At 40.1% G+C, this 20,503-nt stretch overlaps 1 protein-coding gene across 4 annotated transcripts in view; it reads right to left on the bottom strand.

Annotated features, from left to right (window-relative positions):
- The window catches only part of CPQ (carboxypeptidase Q), a 163,765-nt gene that overhangs the window by 18,861 nt on the left and 124,401 nt on the right, over window positions 1-20,503 (bottom strand). For all 4 annotated transcript variants that reach the window (XM_025147113.3, XM_046920523.1, XM_046920516.1 and 1 more), the window contains one exon: window positions 12,114-12,315. In XM_025147113.3, coding sequence (XP_025002881.2) covers window positions 12,114-12,315 — 202 coding nt within the window. The remainder of the gene's footprint in view (window positions 1-12,113; window positions 12,316-20,503) is intronic.

Below are 20,503 nucleotides of genomic sequence, written 5' to 3'. Positions count from 1 at the left end.
GCTGACATCCTGAGCCTTCAACTGCATAAGAAAAGGTGAAGTTACTCTTTATAATATAATGAAGCATCATCTATAAAACAGTATTACAGAGGATGAATATTCACCTTTCCTGTGCTGTTCATATACATCTCTCACATTTATTTATTTATTTACTTATTTATTTATGCCTTAAGACACACCAGGCCAATTGCAGGAAACCTGGAACCAGCTTGGTGGTTGCCACATTCTGCCTGTAGAGGGAGAGACGGATGACCAGATTTGCAAAATCCCTCTGGTTAGATTAACATGAAAATGACACTCAAGGTCCAGACTCAATCATGAATTTTAATGAGAATTTCTGTACTGTAATTATCTTAAAAGTATTGGCACTCTTACAACTATATCTATTTAAGATGCGCAGCTAAACTATATGACTTTATAAGAAATTGAAACTTTGCATTACTTAATAACTTTACAAAGGAGGAAGAGATAAAGAAAATAATGTATGTTACAAGGTTGGTCCACACTGAGTTTCCATCACAGTAACCCTTCAAAAACAGCATAAACCAATGTGACAGAAACAACACAGGCCTTCGTGAGATGGTGTTGAAAAGAAGGATGTTGTTTAGAGGATCTCTTGGGGACTTCTTGCCAGCCCTGTGGTTCTTTGAAATGTATGCATTTCTGAAAAGCTACAGACTACAGATCACTCTCCAGCTCTTGTCTTGACCCATGACTACAGTCCATGTTGGCCAGCAAGGTAGAGTGGAACTCAGGAACACTAGTCCAACCAGACCGCTCAAGTTGTCAATTCTTCACAATAAATTCTTTCCTCAAATATAGAAACTGTTTTGGTTTTTCAGTGTCGTATCTATTTACTTCTGTAGCTTACTCCCAGCAGCTTCCAGCCAATGATGTATTTGCACATTACACATCCTGAGGGAATCCAAGAAAGCTGAAAAGGCCAGTGCTTCAAACCTTTGTGTCTCTGTTTGTAGAGATGGAGAATCTAGCCTTTGGGAAACCAAGCTACTAAACTTTTATTCCTCTCCACAATGCCACATCAATGGCTTTCTACTGCTTACAATTTTAATATCCATACACCTTTTCTAACACATGGTTGATCCCTACCAACAACAGATGGATAATCAAGCCCCTTGACAATAAACTTGTTCTCCTCCCTGTTGTAGATGAAGTTTCAGGAGCAATCCACAATCCCTCAGGATTCTGGAGACCAGAGTCTGAGCCTCCTTGCTTTCAGCTGTTTCTTTACTTTAGCTTTCTTAAAAAACACCAGCCACCACTACAAAAGTTCTGCTGTCCCAGAAGGTCATTGCCCACATTTAACACAGTCAATAGAACTGAACTGTTTTAGAATCCAGTTTAGCCAGCTAAGCAACAGGAAAAGTGCCGATTTTCTTTGGTGGACTTCCAAGTGCTATATGGTGATTGAGAATGTGCTCTGTCACGGGTGCTGCAAATAGCCAAGAGCCTTGGACAGAGTGGCCCTGATGGATAATAGTTCTTAATTAGGCTTTCTGGCTCTTTGGGTGGAGAATTTGAATAAACTGCTGCTCATATTTAGGTGCCCACTTTGTCCTTGCTAACAGATTCGTTTTGTGTCCCTAAAATACATCTCTAGGAAGCTCCCAATGCACTTGGTCAGATAAAGCTATTTTTGGGCCAAATTAATCACAAAGGATGATGATTCCAGCAGAAGACGTACCAGCTAAAGTATTAAGAAAGGTAACGTAGATTCCTTACTCTTTATTTCTCCTTACAGACAAAAAGAAGCTCCTCAGCTCCTCTCAGGTAACTGTTACCATTAAGGAAACTGAGGAAGCATAAAATTGTTTGGTGAGGATAGTACCTCAGATATCTTCACAACTCAAACTGGACGAGGCCCTGAGCAACCTGATCTAGCCTTGAAAATAGTCCTGCTTGGGGAAGAAGGTAAGACACTGTGACTTCCAGAAGTCCAACTCAACCAAAAGAACTATGAAAATTCTCTTGAGCTGAAGTTCTTCTCATCTGTTTTCAGTGGCCTGTACATCTGGTACCTACTCTAAGCTAGTCCTGTGGGATGTCTCCATGAGCAATGAAGAAAGATGCACATGCAGAAGGAAATTCCTCTCTTTCTTAAAGCAGACATCACGTAAGGTCACCTTGGATCAAGTTGAGCTCATTTTAAGAAGTGGAAAAAAAAGAAAAAGGGGGCTTCTAAAAATAAGGCCTTGCCCAGATGATCAGTTTGTTCTCATCAACCCAGCAGTATTTACATCAGCTCTGTTTTGTATGCCTTTCAAGTGAGCTGTGATTTCAAACTTGATTCCAAACCATCAATGAAAGCTCTGAATAGCTGAGGATGTACTAATCCCTAAAGAATCATATTAGAAATATCGTATGACTTCATGTAGGAAACTACTTGAAAGCTGTAAGGCAAATCTTAATCCTTTTAACCTGTGCCCTTCCCATCAGGAGTAGCTTACAAATGGTCTTGCTGGAGTGCTCAGCTACTGAACAGTTTGTTTTTTATCCAGTTCTTAATGCTGATGCTATTACAGTTTGTTTTCCAGGAATTAAATGAACTGCTGCTGAGACATTCTGAATTGTTACATATTTGGTTAGAAATCTCCCCACATTTCCAGCTTGTGAGCCTATCTAATTCTTCATCATCAAATTCCAGAAAGGAAAAACATTGGACAGAATCACGGTTAACTTTCACACTTTTCCACTGGCAAACATATTTCCATCTCCAACTTCCTTACAGAACACAAACTAAACTCTTTTTTTTTTTTCCTATTTACTTCATTATTTCCTTGAGCTTCAGTGAAATAGAGAACAGTTCTAGGAATAAGGCTTAAAGTAACTTGTACTTCCAAGCTGCATATTTAACATGTTAACACGGAGCTCTGTGCGCTAATGTAGGACACTTGATTTTTTAGGATCAACAAATGGCAAACGCTTCCATATGAAAAGAATATTCCCACCCACGGAAACAGAATTCAGCTCTCCTAAGCAGTAAACAATAGAGAATTAAAATGCCCCTCAGAGGCACAGCCAGAAAAAAGCTAACCACACCCCAAATCCAAATGATTCTCAGTCAGATATTTTCAGTCTTTCTTTCCTGAGAAAGAGCATATTCTCCTACTAAAAAAGGTGGGTGCCAGGCACAAATTCATTGATGGTTTTTGAAACATTTTGAAATCGTGTCTGCTTTGATAAGGAGCACAGATAATAACAGGGTCTTTTACCCCAACCTATCTCTTGTATCTTTTCTAAAGAGCACACATCTAAAACCAGGAACTAAAATCAACCACTGATATTTACAGACGTAACAGTGATAAAATATCCTTAAGAAGTCCATGAACCAGAAAGTGCAGGAATCGTTAGAATTTATGATTTGAAACACTTTATTTTTGGTTTTCATTAATGACATCACTTAGTATTTGAGAAGTGTTGAATGCAGTGGAAAAATTTACCTCTTACAGATTTATAAAAGCCAACCAAAATGTCAGAGCTTCAAACTGATTTACTGTAACATTCATATAACATTATTTCAAACTTGCCTTGCCTCAGTTTTTTGAATGATAAAGACAGTATTATCAGCTGCCAAGCCAGAATGCAGCAATTCATAGCTTATGACAACTAAGAAAACATTCTTGAATAAAATGCAACACAGGCGCTGAAAAAAGATAATAACTAGAAATAAACTAAAAAATCAAGTTTTTAAGCTTTGTAGAATACGGCTTAGCAAATATTTTTTGATTTCAGAGTTCAAATTTCCTCTGGGATTGGCAAGTTAACAATAATTCTGCATTTTTAATCATAGTTAAATCTACCTAAATGCTGTTCGAACTAAAGACAAAAGCTTGTGATATTGAAAAGTCTACTCTGCTTCAAATAGATGAGAATTAAATGGGAAGGAGGTATTAGATGATGAAAAATGCTTGTAAAATTTACTGGCAGATTCATAGATTTTTTAAGGCCAGCGAGACCCATTACCATCTAATCAGATCTTCTGAATAACACATGGCACAGAACGTCACCTTGTAACTACTGCATCAAACCCATTCCTCCTGCTTGAATTACCCTTTACTTTTTGAAGGACATTCAAGTCTTGTTTTACACATTCTGAATGATGTAGAATTCACCAAGAATGCAAGCTGCTTTTGTAGCTAACTAAACTTACTGCAAGAAGGTGCTTGTTTCAATCTACTTGGAATTTTTGGGGGCTCTCACAGACTGAATTGCTAATGAACTATTTTATAAAACGAGGCAAAAACGTACTGTCATTCGGAAAATCTCTGTCCAGCCTAATATGCATGCTGTGCTTGAGTCATTCCATAAACTGGAATACCTTTCCATTAATTGAAAAAGATTCTAACACCTCTGGCTTCGCAATGTAAGGTAGTATTTCCAGACTTTCAGATCTTCCTGCAGTTCTTTTGTGATCTTGCTCTCACCAAAATGTCACTAATATTGCATGTAGTAAACCACTTAATACTATCTGCTAGTAATAGCTGCATTCACCCTTGCTGGTCTTGACATTTCTCTTCAGAATATTCCTATCAGTCTCAAATAAATTACTTTTAGAATCATAGAATCATGGAATCATTTGAGTTGGAAGGGAGCTTTAAAGGTCATCTTGTCCAACTCCCTTGCAATGAACCGGGACAACTACTAGTTAGATTAGGTTGGTCAGAGCCCCATCCAGCCTGACCTTGAATGTCTCCCAGGATAGGGCATTCACCACCCCTCTGGGCAACCTGTTCCAGTGCCTCACTGCCCTTAACATAAAAAAAGACTTCTTTTACCAAATTTAAATCTTCCATGTTTTAGTTTGAAACCATTTCTCCTTGTCCTGCTAAAGAGTATGTCCCCATCTTTCTTATAGCCCCCCTTCAGCAACTGAAAGGCTGCTCTCAGATCTTCCCGGAGCCTTTTCTTCTCCAGGCTGAACAGCCCCAGCTCTCTCAGCCTGTCCCCATATGAGAGGTGTTCCACCCTTGAATCATTTTTGTGGCACCCTTCTGGATGTGTTCCAACAGGTCCACATCTCTCCTGTACGGAAGACTCCATATCTGGATGCAGTACTCCAGGAGAGGTCCCATGAGCATAGAGGATCACCTCCCTCACCCTGCTGACCATGACTCTTTTGATGCAGCCCAGGATCTGGTTGGTTTTTTTGGGCTGCAAGGGCACATCGCTGGCTCACAGCCAGCTTGCCATCCACCAGTACCCACAGGTCCTTTTCAACAGGGCTATGCTCCATCCTTACATCTCTCAGCCTGTTTTGATAGCAGGGGTTGCCACCACACATGCGTCACACATTGCACTTGGATTTGTTGAACCTCATGAAGTTCACAAAGGCCAACTACTCAAGCGTGCCTAGGTCTTTCTGGATGGCATCACATCCTTTAGATGTATCAAATGCACCACGCAGCCTGGTGTCATCCACAAACTTGCAGAGGGTGCACTCAATCCCAGTGTTTATATAATTGGTAAAGACATTAAAGAGCACCAGTCCCAGTGCTGATCCCTGAGGTATATGACTTGTCACCAATCTCCATCTGGACATTGAGCCATTGACCACCACTCTTTAGGTATGATCTCAAACCAGTTCCTTGTCCATTGAACGGTCCACCCATCAAATCTGTACCTTTTCGATTAGGAGAGAAGGATGTTGTGGGGGACCGTGTCAAAGTCCAGATAGATTACATCAGTAGCTGTTCCTTTTTCCATTGATGCAGTTACACCATTACAGAAGGCTACTATGTTGGCCAGGCAAGTCCTGTCATTGGTGAAGCCATGCTGGTTATCCCATCACATCCTTCTCTTCCATATGCCTTAGCATTGCTTCCATAAGGATCTGCTCCATTATCTTCCTTGACACTGACATGAGGCTAAGAGGTCGGTAGTTCCACGTGTCATTTTCCAGTCTCCAGGAACTTCACCTGACCTCCATGGCTTTTCAAATATCATTGAGAGTGGCTTAGCAACTACGTTAGCCAATTCCCCAAGAACTCTGGGAATGCATCTCATTGAGACCCATAGACTTGTGGAAGTTCAGGTTCCTCAGGCAGTCACAAACCTGATCTTCACATAGCAGAAGGGACATTGTTCTCCCAGTCTCCATTTTCTGACTCAAAAACTTATTAGCTGAACAGTAGGAACTCATAGTTAAAGTAGACGTCAGAAAGTTAATTTAGAAGTAGTCTTCATTTGTGGCAAAATGAATCTGAATGAGCAGTTTTCATGTATTTGTTACAATCATGAAATATTCTGCCCCAAAAATGACACATTATTTTTTATCTGATAGAATCATTCTGTGCTATCATATTAGAAATGTACATGAGAAACATATTATAGGAGCCCTGTTAAAACTACTATTAAAATTTGCATTCAGGCACTGTTCTTCATCCTGTCTCCAGCTGCGTTATTCCTGCTGAACATCTGCATGTCTTCGGTCTGTTCTACATCAAACAAAAAAAACTTACAATTCTGATGCTTTTGGCTAATTACTACAAGTAGTTCAATACTGCAATACGCCAAAAAAAAGACACGTCCAAGAACAAAGGTGAAAAGAACTGTATGCGAAGTATGATCAAGCTTGTCTGGTAGTCAAATAGCACAACTAATAAGAAAATATACCATAATCTACAGACTAGTCCTTTCATTAAATGATTAGCCTTAAAGACTTTATTAATGCTGCTAAAAGCAGACAAGGTCATATGAGAGGCTAATGTAACTGAGATATTATGCTAAACTATGAGCATTTTAAGGTATTCACCTTCATAAAAATTTACAGCATATTAAATTCCTTTAATTACTCTAGAGCTATTTCTAATTTCAAAAGCCTATTTTTATGGAACAATGATAAATTAGCGAATATATGAATTATTGTATAGATTAATACACACGCAGTTCAAACTTCAATCAAGATTTTAAATGGTTCTAATAGCTGTAGCCTGTATAGTAGGTTCTTTAAGTGCTAAGCAATTAAAATTGTTCTCTTAGCATACTGGTTTAATTTAATACCTCCCAAGTCGCAGAAAATTTGACTTCTGCAGAAGAACATACTCATTCACCATATTTCCCTTAAAATGATAGAATATTTAAAAGGAAACAAATGACCTAGAAAAAGCAATATAATTTTGCTAATTATCATATGACACTACTGATATACCTAACTCATATTTAACGAGATCAAGACTTGGAGATGACATGGGTGCATAGCTGACGCCCTTTACACCTCATTTCCACAGAGAAGCAAACCAGGCACCTGGTGGCTGGCAACTGGTGTTGTTGGTGTGTTTCAACACCTGGAAACTGCAAGTACAAAACTGAGGCACTTGTGAAGTAACTAAAATTATCAAAATTCTTGGATACAATGTGAAAAGCTTGTTTTGTGAGTAGGGTTTAGGAGTTTTGTTCAACTTTTTCCTCATTGAACAGCAGAAGGCATTTCACTTCTGTGAGTCACTTGATGAAGAGATGGAGGCTCTCCAATTGACACTGCACTAAACATCTCAGATCACAAATCTATTTAATGCTATCCATTCTATACATATGCTATATATCTAGAATGCTATCTATTAAAGTGAGGGATTTATAGTTAATGTCTATTTTTTAAGGAAACCAATTTTTCTTTCCCTCATCTTACAGGACAAAAGACTGTAGAAATTCACTACTTCTGCATAATCAAGTCAAAGACTCTTCAGCATTGGTCTATGAAGTCCTAAGCCTATGATGGTCTGGTTTTCCTATTTTTTTTTTCTCTCTTACAGTTTCTATTATTCTATTAAAAAAAAAAAAAAGAGAGAAGCTTAGAAACTGGATCCAAAGATCAAGTCTGCATGAGTCCATGGAACAGGTATTCTAGGGATCAAGCATCACAGCGGAAAATTGCTTTCAAACAGTGACACAGCCAAGAGTTAAAGGAGTCTATCCACTAATAATTTGGAGAACAGAGAGCCTACCTAACTCTCCACACTCAGCTGACAGGCCCAAGTCGGGGAGTTTTCCCATTACACTGCTTTCTCAAGCATGCCTTTGGCTGACACCAAGCAGACGGTTGGGCTCAGCTCACGCATTCAAGCAAGCATGAGATGGTGCTTGGTGTTCTGACTGATGGGAGGGACAGGGGATGAAGGGACAGCATGGTCTGGAAAACGAGTAGAACTCGAGGGTTTGACCTCTTATGTGACAAGAAAGAAAATATTGCATATAAAAGTCTAAGATCCAAAACATATCTTATTGTAGATGAAGGTAATAAAGAAGTTCTATAAACATGAGAAAAATGATATATGACAGTATTTGTTTGCCAGCTCTGGGAAAATGACGAATAGATTGGGTTAGCAATGAGATTTTGATTTTTGAAGAAATATTAAAGTTAGATGAGCTACTGGTTTATTCATTTCTGGAAGAATAATTTCTCCTCTCCTGTAACGTACCAAAAAAGCAAGACACTGTCACTGTGGAGACAGAGAGACACGAACTACTAGCAAGGTTCGGTGTGACACTCTAAAAAGGAGTTTCATCTTTAGGTCACTGGTTGAATTTTAAATAGAAGAGTTGCCACATGCCTTCTGAGAGTTGTTTGATATCCTGGGTCAGCTTGGTCTCAAATATAGCTCAGTTCCTCACGGACAAATGTTCTCATCAGAAGCACTGCAGCAACAAATAACCTCCCCTACAAGACCAGCAGAAAGGAGCCAACTTGAACCAACTCTCTGGGAAACTGTGCGTCATAACAGCTTTCCCTTTGCAGAAATGGGAGAACACCTGTTTTCTTCTCCCCTGCTGTCCAAAGCTGAACTAATGTTCTCTGGATACCATAACACAAATAGAATCACCTCATTTCCCCTTCTCAATTTCCAGAAGCTTGCAGGGAAGGTTGACCCAGCCCCAGTGCTACTATCTTAAGAACTGGTCTAAATCACTTTAGGAGCAGATTTGTGATTATTGTATCTCGCTTTTTAAACAAAACCATCGGAGTGCTGGCCCAGCCGGGCTTGCTTAATGGTTTTTTATCCCTTTCAGATACTGTACAAGACTTGTGCGAGAGCATGCACAGAAGCCAAACAAAGAAACAAAGAAAGAGCAAACAAAATAATAATGTCTCCTCACCTCTAAATGCTGGCCAAACCTGACGATGTCATAGCGTTGGAAAAGAATGGCTTTATGTGCAACAGTTTAGATACACGCCTAATTAAAAACAAATACATAATTGAACTCTTAAAAAGAAAAGTGAGGAAGGTAATTGCATAATTAATAAAGAAGCAGTCTAAGGATCTATGGCCACCTCAAAGTGTAACAATATAGCATAAAATACAATGCCACACACACACACACAAAAGTTTAATTTGATTTATGCTTCGTGGAAAAGCAAAACAAATGCTACACAAATATTTTCAGTAGCTGAAAACTGGCTATCACTAGAAAAACACAGCTCTAGACATTCCTCATTGCTGGGCTGAGCTGTTCTGAAAATAATCAAACAGAAAGGCCACTGATGGAAATATATCTAATACTTCACGGACACAAAGCATTAAACTGCTGTGTTCAGCACAGATCACCTTGCTTGTACTTCAGGGACATTTGTTAAGCTTCATTCCACAGCTCGCAAAACACTCTGAACTCATTTGGCCTCTCTTACCCTCTGCGAGTAGATAGCACCTTTTTCTTACAAAAATTTAAGTAAGGACACTTCGTTGCATGCCCTTTAAAAATAAGAACTTTGGAAACGGCAGAGTTTGAGGAGCTGGAGTCACCGCGCCTGTCCCAGAAGCAACCAGAAACAAGCGCTGTAAAACGCACGTACTCTTGCGCTCTGTGGATCTTTCAGACCAAATGGAGCAGAAGGAGCAGATTTCTAATTGTACATAAAAAGGAGAATCTCAGAATCTATTTAAAAAGTAAAGGAGAAAAATGCTAGAGAACGATTCTTATTGTTCTTATTGTTCAAGAAGTAGACCACATTTTCTCGAACTGTTACAGAAAGAAAGACACTGAGTGTACTTTCAAGAAAATATTTAAATAAAATTGATGAAGTGTCAACACTTGACTGCATGTTTAAATTGGACAAAATTATAAAAGCTGTTACAGGGTGTTCAATTTGTTCCAATGTTATAATATACCATAAGGACCCATTCAAGCAGTGAGAATACTGCAGACAAGGCGTGAAGATTACAAGATGCTGTAGACTTCTGCCTGGTATAATATAAAATACAATCCAAAGCAGCAGAAATGTTTTTAGTGGAGTTAAATCCTTCCCATCAGGGCTCAATGGGGAAAAAGGAATCTCTGTGCCTTACGCTGTAAGAACACTGTATTATTTGCTTAACTGGAAGTTAAATGAATCAAAGCTTCGAATGGAATATAGAAAAAACCAACACGAATTAACGTGCCAAATTTTTAATAGGAAAGAAAATCAGATTTTAAAACAGAGGACTCAGTGGTGGTGTATTTATTTTTTACACTAAGGCGTAAAGCAAGCTTATAGGTTATGATATTTCTTACAGCTTATACTTTCTGAAGACACCAGAGACCTATCTGACCACAGAGCCTCATACTGAGAGATCTGGGCTCCCTCTTTTCCTGAGTGCTGCTCCTCAGAGTGAGCTCTTATCAAATACAACTGAACTCCATTATCTAGTATCTTTTTCCATGATCTATCACCCTCTGACTGGAAGTTCCCAGTTTGGTGTAGTAGGCAGAAAGCAACACCAGTTAACCATCTGTAATATCCCTAGCATGCTGTCCCCAGTGTCTTACCTGTTCTGATACGCTTGCATTTTCTGGACCACACATCCTTGTACGGATGCTTACAGGCTATGGAGGACAATGCATACCACAGCTACAGCTTCTCAGCAGTGCTTACAGTCTCTAAACCCAGCATAAACTGCTCATATTCATGTGAGATTCATAAGTAGAGTCTAGGAACACTTGTGCACAGCAGTGGCACAGTTGTATGCCATCACACTGAACAGCTTGCACCTGACCTGGAAAACAGCACACCAACTGAAGATAGATCTCTGGCTGTTCAACAATATCTACCCTCCCGTACTTCTTGTCCAGCATAGATATTCTGCCTTGAAAATTAGATTTCCATACATTTATCATGGTAGCCAACATCATGGTATCATGGTGCAACCCATATGGGCCAGAAGCAAAGAGTTCTGCCCATAAATAAAAAGAATATAATGTACAACTCACTGCACAAGACCAAGTAAGACACAAGGCAGTTAATCAACTACTAGGAGAGTCCAATCACATAGTAAATACTGGTAAAATGAGCATGAGAAATGCACCAGCCTACTTCAGTCATAAAGAACCAAGGAAAAAAAAATGTTAAAATTTTAAAACTGACTGTAATTTTTTAAGCATCAGGGTTATGAAACTTTGTTCTTCACCCTATTAATCCAGAGTGGAAACTACCATGGAAATTCACTAAGGCTTTTCCCAGGCTGACCTCTAGCTGGGACTCTTGTCCCTTGCAAAACCTTGTGCAGCATGGGGTGTCCTGGCCAGGGGGGTTGCTGGGGGGACCTCTGTGCCAGCATGCAAGCCTCTTTATCAGCAAGCTGCTCCTCACTGGGACACAGATATAATACTCTAGATAAATCCCTATACCAATTTGAACTTCACAGAATTTTACCTCTTCAGCACTCTTTAATGTCCCATACGCTTTTAAAGTCATCTCTTGAAAATATTGTTTCTTCATATAAATATAAAACAGTAAAAAGATGCCATATATTTGAAAGTCAAAATATTAATAATGAAAAAATTATTTGTTCTGCACTGCAGAATTCCCCTCTGCCTTAGTTTACTATTTATAAACCACCAGTCTGGGATTAATTATTATAAATCCTTAAGCCTAAAAGAAGATTTTAGGCATGTTATGCTATGCATAATCTATACCATTATTAAACTGAATCTCAAATACAAATTATGTCCTATTTTTGTTGGCTATCTTTTAACATTTCTGCATTTTATCTGTGGTAAATATTATTCCTCAAGGGGAAGTCTTCCTTACGATCTTAAAAACATCAGGCTGCCAGAGCCTGCAGAAACTCTCCCCCAGCATGCCACTGTATAAGGAAGGAATTTTATTCGCAAAGTACTCTCACCAGGCACTCCGTCCCTCATCCAGAAATTGATGTCTGTTCCATCTGCAGTGTCATAAACTTCTGTAATGTTGATAGGCAGTAGCAGAGCCATGATCTCTTTGATGATGTCACGAGCTTTGGCATTACCAGTAAAAGCCAGCCCAGATGGCTTGAAGGTGCCCTCATCAGACTCCATGACGATATCGAAGTTAGAGATGTTTTCCTAAACGTGAAAGGAAGGAACATACTGGTTTGTGATTTCTATTATAAGTGGCAGCTTATACTGGGTTCTACAAGTAACTGTGACAGCATAACTTCAGATTTGTTTGGGATTTATGAAATACCATCTAGATAAGCTGTTCCCACCTTACTTCGGTTTCCACTTGCAGCAATCACTTCCTACTCAGATTTGCAGCTCCAGAAATTCTGGTGCACAGGGGAGGGTATGCAGACCGGTCAGCTTTAAAATTAGATGCCTGCAAAGCTTGTTCAGGATGTGAAAGACAGCCCACTTGACAAAAACAGCTGTTGCCTCTTCAGAATTGTATTATTTTCAATACAGCATGTTGTCAACTCTGACTTCAGTTAGAGGACTGAAATGCCAAAGTTCTGCCTGACCCGAAGGAATAATGTCTGTTTTAAAGGAAGTCAGTGTTTTGCAAGGTAAGTTCTTACAGGAAACATAAAATGTTATGATTTCAGGCATAAATGGTATAACAATGTTCGCTTTTTCTATACATGGAAAATTCTTTCTAGCTGAAAGAATAAAACTTAGCACCCAAGAGCCATTTATTTGCCTCTTATACACTCAGAGTGCTCAGTCACAAAAGTTTAATTGGAATGAAGTACTTACAGACTTTACACAAAGGAAATTTTCCCTCTCTTTGAGAGCTACAGAACATTTTCTGCGAAGTGAAAGGCCAGGTCAGACTGAAGAAAGCTATACTTCAGACTGTCTTAAATGTGACTGGGAGAACTTACTCGTACATGTAGGGGACTGTAGTTTTTACTCCTGTGCTCAGATGTGATTCTAGAATTTTATGGCTGTCATGAGTTATTTAAGAAAATCACTACGAGAGAAAGGTGACATCCGTGAGTAACAGATTCATGTCATTAGCAGGTTATACAAGCCTGTGAGTCAGTAGAGAATTCCACCACCATTTCTTGGATATAAAACCAAACACTAAGTGGCTGTGAATATGATATTGCACAAATATCAAAACTCGGCCCCGTAAGCTTTCATAAGTTCTTTCTAAGAATCTGCCAAGAATTGTGTTTTATCCTCTACTTTCTCCAGACTCTTCTCTTTTTAGTTAAGTCAAGTCTCATAGAATCTCAGAATCACAGGGCTTGGAAGGGACCTCTGGAGGTCACCCAGTCCAACCCCAGCTACAGCAGTTCCCCACAGCAGGTCACAGGAAAGTACCCAGGTGTGTTTTGGAGTTCTCCACAGAAGGAGGCACCACAAGTGTGCAGCCTGTTCCAGGGCTCTGTTCTTTTCGTAGAATCATAGAAGCATAGAATCACCAAGGTTGGAAAAGACCCACACGATCACCCAGTCCAACTATCCACCCATCACCAATACTTCTCATTAAACCACGTCCCTCAACACAACATCCAAACGCTCTTTGAACACCTCCAGGGTCGGTGACTCCACCACCTCTCTGGGCAGCCCATTCCAGTGCCTGACCACTCTTTTAGAGAAGTAGTATTTCCTAATGTCCAGCCTGAACCTTCCCTGGCGCAGCTTGAAGCCATTCTCTCTAGTCCTATCACTAGTCACACAAGAGAAGAGGCCGACCCCCAGCTCACTACAACCTCCCTTCAGGTAGTTATAGTGAGTAATAAGGTCTCCCCTGAGCCTCCTCTTCTCCAGACTGAACAATCCCAGCTCCTTCAGCCACTCCTCATAAGGCCTGTGCTCCAGACCCCTCACCAGCTTTGTTGCCCTTCTGTGAACACGCTCCTGGGCCTTGATGTCTTTCTTGCAGTGAGGGGCCCAAAACTGGACACAATACTTGAGGTGCGGCCTCACCAGTGCTGCGTGCTCATGTTCAGATGGAGCTTCCTGTGTGCCACTTTATGCCCATTGCCCCTTGTCCCGTTGCTGGGCACCACCAAAAAGTCTCTGGCTCCATCCACTTGACTCCCACCCTTTAGATATTTATAAACATCAATAAGGAGCATTTCTGAATGTAAACCATCTTTGTATACCAAGCCTGAACAGCAAAACTTCATAAACTGCCAGTAGTATTACTGTGGTCTTTGACTGTTTTCTTTCTCATTTAAATGTTCACATGTGTTTTTAATATGAAACTGAGAAAACAAACCACCCACAATACATTACAATGTATTCTTGCCCTGAAAAAAGGCTGTTCAGTTCTTAGAATGTGCAGGAGTAACACAAAGACAAAAAGCTCTGGGGAGAGAAACTCAACTCACTGGGGGACAGAAAATAACAAGTCACAGCTACTTAAGTACCACGTGTCCTTAAGAAAGTTTGTGCCCTATTTTTTTTTGTACTGGAAGATAGGATTAATTTTATTTCTATCCACAGTCAAGTTTCAAATTAGGGTACTGCAATGGAAAGGAAAAGGAAAGGAAAAGGAAAGGAAAGGGAAAAGGAAAGGGAAAAGGAAAGGGAAAAGAAAAGGGAAAAGGAAAGGGAGGGGAGGGGAGGAGAGGAGAGGAGAGGAGAGGAGAGGAGAGGAGAGGAGAGGAGAGGAGAGGAGAGGAGAGGAGAGGAGAGGAGAGGAGAGGAGAGGAGAGGAGAGGAGAGGAGAGGAGAGGAGAGGAGAGGAGAGGAGAGGAGAGGAGAGGAGAGGAGAGGAGAGGAGAGGAGGGGAGAGGAGGGGAGGGGAGGGGAGGGGAGGGGAGGGGAGGGGAGGGGAGGGGAGGGAAGGGAAGGGGAGGGGAGGGGAGGGAAGGGAAGGGAAGGGAAGGGAAGGGAAGGGAAGGGAAGGGAAGGGAAGGGAAGGGAAGGGAAGGGAAGGGAAGGGAAGGGAAGGGAAGGGAAGGGAAGGGAAGGGAAGGGAAGGGAAGAAGTTTGGGTTGCTTTCACTATGCCTGCTTTTGCTTATGTACATTAGCATTGCTGCTTACGCGTAAAGAAATACGCACTGAGAAATACGCTATGCGGAATATGCATCCTTTGTCATTTGCATTTTATGGTGCAGGGATAACTAGCACTTATCAAAGCAGGCTGAGTCTGTTCAGTGCTCCCTTGGCTAATTCCAGGAACAGGAGAACAAAACTGTGAGATTTTATAAAATAAAATAACTGTAGGCTCAGCTGTTTCTTTCTTTATTCCCCATACTCAGAGCATCATTTAAACAAGCATTTTAAATGCAGTGCACATTTTTTTTTTTCAGAGATTAATTCCATTTGCTGCATCCTGATACGTGCCACTTTTCTAAGTACATAATAGAAAACGAAATCTTGGTGGTGTAACTCGCTGCCTAATTTTCTGAACTTCCACACAGACTTAAATCCTTTATCTTCCTATCACAAAATGGATCACTTCTCTTTACATTATCAATGTTTATCTCTTGGGCTAAACGTTTAACTGAAACTTTATAATAAATACTGCAAGGGCAAATTGGCTTTTTACAGCTTGCTATTTTCATTGAAGATACAAATAGGCATGATCCTTGCCAATGCTTATCCTATTTTTAACTCCTGTATTTTAATTTCTTTAATTTCTGTTTTAGCTACAAGAGAATCTTTTTTATCTGCTAAGCAGAACCAAGATTGAAGTGTTTCTCATCTCTAAGGCAAGCACTTGCATACATGAAATTACAGTAAAATTCTTTCAATTATGAAAAAACCACCTTACTATACAGATAGCAAACAATTACAGGTACCTCTAAGGGTAAGAAACATGGACCAGCAGCAGCTGATGCTGGCAATCCCAATCATTCATGCAGCTACTTATTCAACCCAAATCCCCACAATTCTTACCAAATGTTAAGTTGGACTCCAGTATCTCATGACTAATCTACTGAATCACTAATGGCAATTCCTCTTACCCAGCTAAAGCGGTGAGATACCTGAAAGGCCAAAGGATGGAACAGTTGTCCTAAAAGCCTTCTGTAATTTGGGGCTATTAAAATTAAGTGTTATTACTTCTCCAGATCCTCATTCACTGGTTTTCTTTTTAATTCCACTGAGAAAAACCACCACTTCACAGGGAAAATACTGAAGTCTTTAATGGCACAACACTGCCCTTGACTAATGGTTAATTTGTTCCAGTAATAGGGGACATCGGTTAAACTGTCAGTGCATTTTCAGGTTTCTGGTATTGATTTACACTTTAATAAATACCAACACTGGTATTCTGGCATTTGACTCAGAGCAGTTTGCATCCAAGTATAGCAAGGCAACAACCATGTCACGGAACTTAGGGTGAAATGACAGTCATCCCACTTGCATTACTAAAAGTGTGTTTAAATTAACACCCAAGTTTGTTAGGCTGACAACTAACACTATAGGAAAGTCAAGAGAAAACATGGGAAACACAACACCTAGGTGGATGTGACAGCTGGGAACGAAGGAAAAAACAAAAGACATAGAATCATAGAATGGCCTGGATCTCAAAGATCATCTAGTTTCAACCCTCCTGCTATGTGCAGGGTCACCAACCACCAGAACAGGCTGCCCAGAGCCACATCCAGCCTGGCCTTGAATGCCTCCAGGGATGGGGCATCCACAACCTTTTTGGGCAACCTGTTCCATCCTCTATACGTCCTCTATATAAAGGAATATATAAAGATGGTGTAGTATAATTATGAAATGATAGTTAGGATCAAAGTTATTTAATGAAGCCACCAGCACAAATAGAAAGTAGAGAAAAAAGTAGAACAGCTGCTAGGGAAGAGAGATGTGCCAGCATCAATGCGAGGTAATCACAGCCATGAGCACAGTCATATAGCTCAGATCCTTTCTGAATGAAGACAGGTAAAATCAGGAACATGGGGATTTGGAAATCTTTGAAAGTTAACATCATTATACGGGAGAAACTTGCTGTATAGCTGAAGATTAATCACTATTTCTGATGATAAGGTATGAGTAAGACTTATGCTTCTGTTAAAAGATATTTTCCTGCCATACCTTGTCAGAAAGCTCTCCATTAAAAACGTCCAAGGATTTTATGGTTTGTTCTTATGGGGTACCGATATCCAAGAAGCCAATAACAAAGCTCTCAGCAAATTCCAGCAGGCTCAGCATGGTAGTCGGTCATGTACTTATGAGCATTTTCCTCACTACAAACACACCACTGGCATGTCTTTCTCTGCACAGTATTGCTGTTTGCTATGCAGTCATTTGCCAGCAGTCACAGAGATCACATTCAGTACTGTGAGTTTCCAGGGATCATAGACAAAAGGAAGCAGGCAGCCCTGCAGACAGCACTACTCTGTGTAAGTATGCATCAGATTACCTGTAGCACTGACTTTGCACATTTTTTTTCTTCGGCAAAGAGGCACATCAAAGAGAAATGCTCTTCCTAGAAAATAGCATAACTTAAAGCCTATGTTCAAATACAGAACTATCAAACACTCTCTGAGACTCTGAATGACTGTCCCTTTATGAGAAGTTTTAGAAACACTGAATCATAATCATAGAATCATAGAATAGCCTGGATTGGAAAGGACCTCAAAGATCATCTAGTCTTCACCCTCCTGCCATGAGCAGGATTGCCAACCACCAGACCAGGCTGCCCAGAGCCACATCCAGCCTGGTCTTGAATGCCTCCAGGGATGGGGCATCCACAACCTCCTTGGGCAACCTGTTCCAGTGTGTCACCACCCTCTGGGTGAAAAACTTCCTCCTAATGTCCAACCTAAACCTCCCCTGTCTCAGTTTAAAGCCATTCCCCCTTGTCCTATCACTATCCACCCTTGTGAACAGCTGTTCCCCCTCCTGTTTAGATGATCCTTTCAAGTACTGGAAGGCCACAGTGAGGTCTCCCCGGAGCCTTCTCTTCTCTAAGCTAAACGAGCCCAGTTCCTTCAACCTTTCTTCATAGGAGAGGTGCTCCAGCCCTCTGATCATCTTAAGCATTCATCTGAAAATAGGCAATATGTTCTACTTTAAAGTAGTAATTTAAATCAAAGACAACTTTTACAGATGTATGCATTTTCAGCAGAAAATGATTTTTGTAACTTTCAGCAATAGATTGATGAAAATACATCAGCAACTTTGGAACCTGGCACAGCACACACATCCTTATTGTTTTCACACAGTATGTTTTTAGGTTCTGATTTGGACGAGACGTGTAATTTTAGAAAGAGGTCCTGGAGGAGAAACTTCATCACAGTGAGTCAAGAAAAAGTGATGGCTTTCTTTGTCTTCCACAGCTGTAGGGAACTGGGACAGGTGTGTCCCAACTATCCTACAGTACAACACTCCAAAGAACTGAGGAGCTGTAGTCAGCAGAGAACATGAAAGCCAAGAAACAGCCATCCTCATAAGATGTCTCTTTTAGTAACTCCAGTTAGTCCTGCACAGTCATTGAACTGCTGGAACTGCTTCTTCCAAGGACTGAACATATTAGAAAATGTTGACTTTGAGGAGGAGAAAGGATACCTCCAGTATGTACTTGGAGGCCATTCCCTTATATACTTGGGCTACCTTTGTAGCTGAAGTTTATAGATAAACAGAGACCTAGTATGCATGTATGAATGTACGCGTGTATATACGCAAGCATATATATGCTTGTTTCCATGTATGAACACTTCACAAATAGTTGCTGTATACATTGTGTTACTGAGTTATTGTTCTCATGAGGTTTAAGCTATCCTGTGATGAGCAACATCATTTTTTAAGGCAGAAGAACCAACACTGGCAGAGATAAACATTAAGAGTCTACAGACTTCATCTGTTGGTATGCTGCTCATTTTGTGTACCTGAGGTAACATGGGGAACGTGATGTCTCCTTCTGGGCAGCACAGGCAGACATTCCACCAGTTTAAAAGTTTCAGATGACAGTTCTGCTACTCATTTGAGGAACGAAACAGGATAAAAGATAAAAAGACAAAAAAGTTCTCTTAACATCACATATGAAATCTGCCCAGATAGAACCAACATCAGACATCCAAGAGACACACTGCCATGACTGATTCTGTGGCCTTCCTGCTTCTGGCAGGGGAGGGAATCAACTCTTCTTTGTATTGTGGCAAAATCTGATTTTCATGGCAGATTTCACTAGGAGCATGACAATTCCATATGAAGAATTATGAAATCCTGCTGACCAAGAACTGGTATAAAATATAATCGATCAATTATATTAGTTTTCCTGTGGTGAATATAATCAAGTATGCTACTGGTTGTTAAATGTAATTCTGGCAAAGGCAGTGCAATTAGGCAGTGCAATTACTTTCTTTTGGTTTTGAACCTTTTTTTATTAATTTCTTCTGTTTCTCAACTTAATGATTCACAGCAGAATTTTAAAACAGTGACACCAACCTGATCTCCTAAATAGAAATCACCACATAAGGTTATTTGCCTCAATCAAAGCTGACAACAAAATGACACGGAGGTCAAGGAACTGCCAAAATAAGCACTCAAAAAGCAAGCAGGGTTTGTGACCAAGGGCTTTAGAGACTATCTCTTCATTTTTATCTTTCTGCATCCTATGCAGCTGTATTTTACCCTTGATGAAATAATCCTATATCCATAAGTAAAACAAATTCTTTTCTGCTCAGTTTCTTGTTTCTGTTATTTAAATTCTTGCTTTTTATGTATGGTATTGCACAAATCTAAACTAGTAGAACACAGAAAGAACCAGCATGCTTATTGTAAATACGCTGAACTCATCCCACATTCGGCATAAGAGGAAGATAGAAGTCAAGGAGAGAGAACAAGGGAACAACAAGACAGCAGTGGTCAAGTCAAAAAACAGTAGTTTTAAATACATATTTCCTGAAAATAGTCGATAGCTAAATGATCAATGTATTTCGTTTGGACAAAAGAGCCCACATTCAAGTCCTGGATGTGTTTGGTTCAAATCATACACAAATCCACGTCTCACATTTCAGCAGAGTACTTGGCACCCTGGGACATGTGTTCTCTGAGAACTCGAGTTCTGAAGAGACAATGTTTTCAGGGGAAGAGTCATTTCACCTGAAAGTGACAAGGAAATTTTGGGGTATTTGATTCTTGGAGAAAGTAACTCATTAGTAAATTACAGCAGACGCCTCATGTGAGCATCAATAAAGAGTACTTAAATTAGCAATGATGAGATACCAACATTTCAGAAAGCCCCCTTTTTATGCAAATTTATTTTGGAGAAAATATCAAATCTTCTAGGCAATAAACACAAAAAGGAAGCCATAGAAAACACTGATGATTGAAGTTTTCCAGAAAATCAAATCTTTCTTAAAATGTGCAAGCGGTGTGTGGCACGTGCACCA

This window comes from Gallus gallus, chromosome 2 (genome assembly GCF_016699485.2).
Source record: "Gallus gallus isolate bGalGal1 chromosome 2, bGalGal1.mat.broiler.GRCg7b, whole genome shotgun sequence".
Classification (NCBI taxonomy): domain Eukaryota; kingdom Metazoa; phylum Chordata; class Aves; order Galliformes; family Phasianidae; genus Gallus; species Gallus gallus.
Note: the sequence above shows the minus strand (reverse complement) of the source record. Positions and strands in the feature narration are given on the sequence as shown.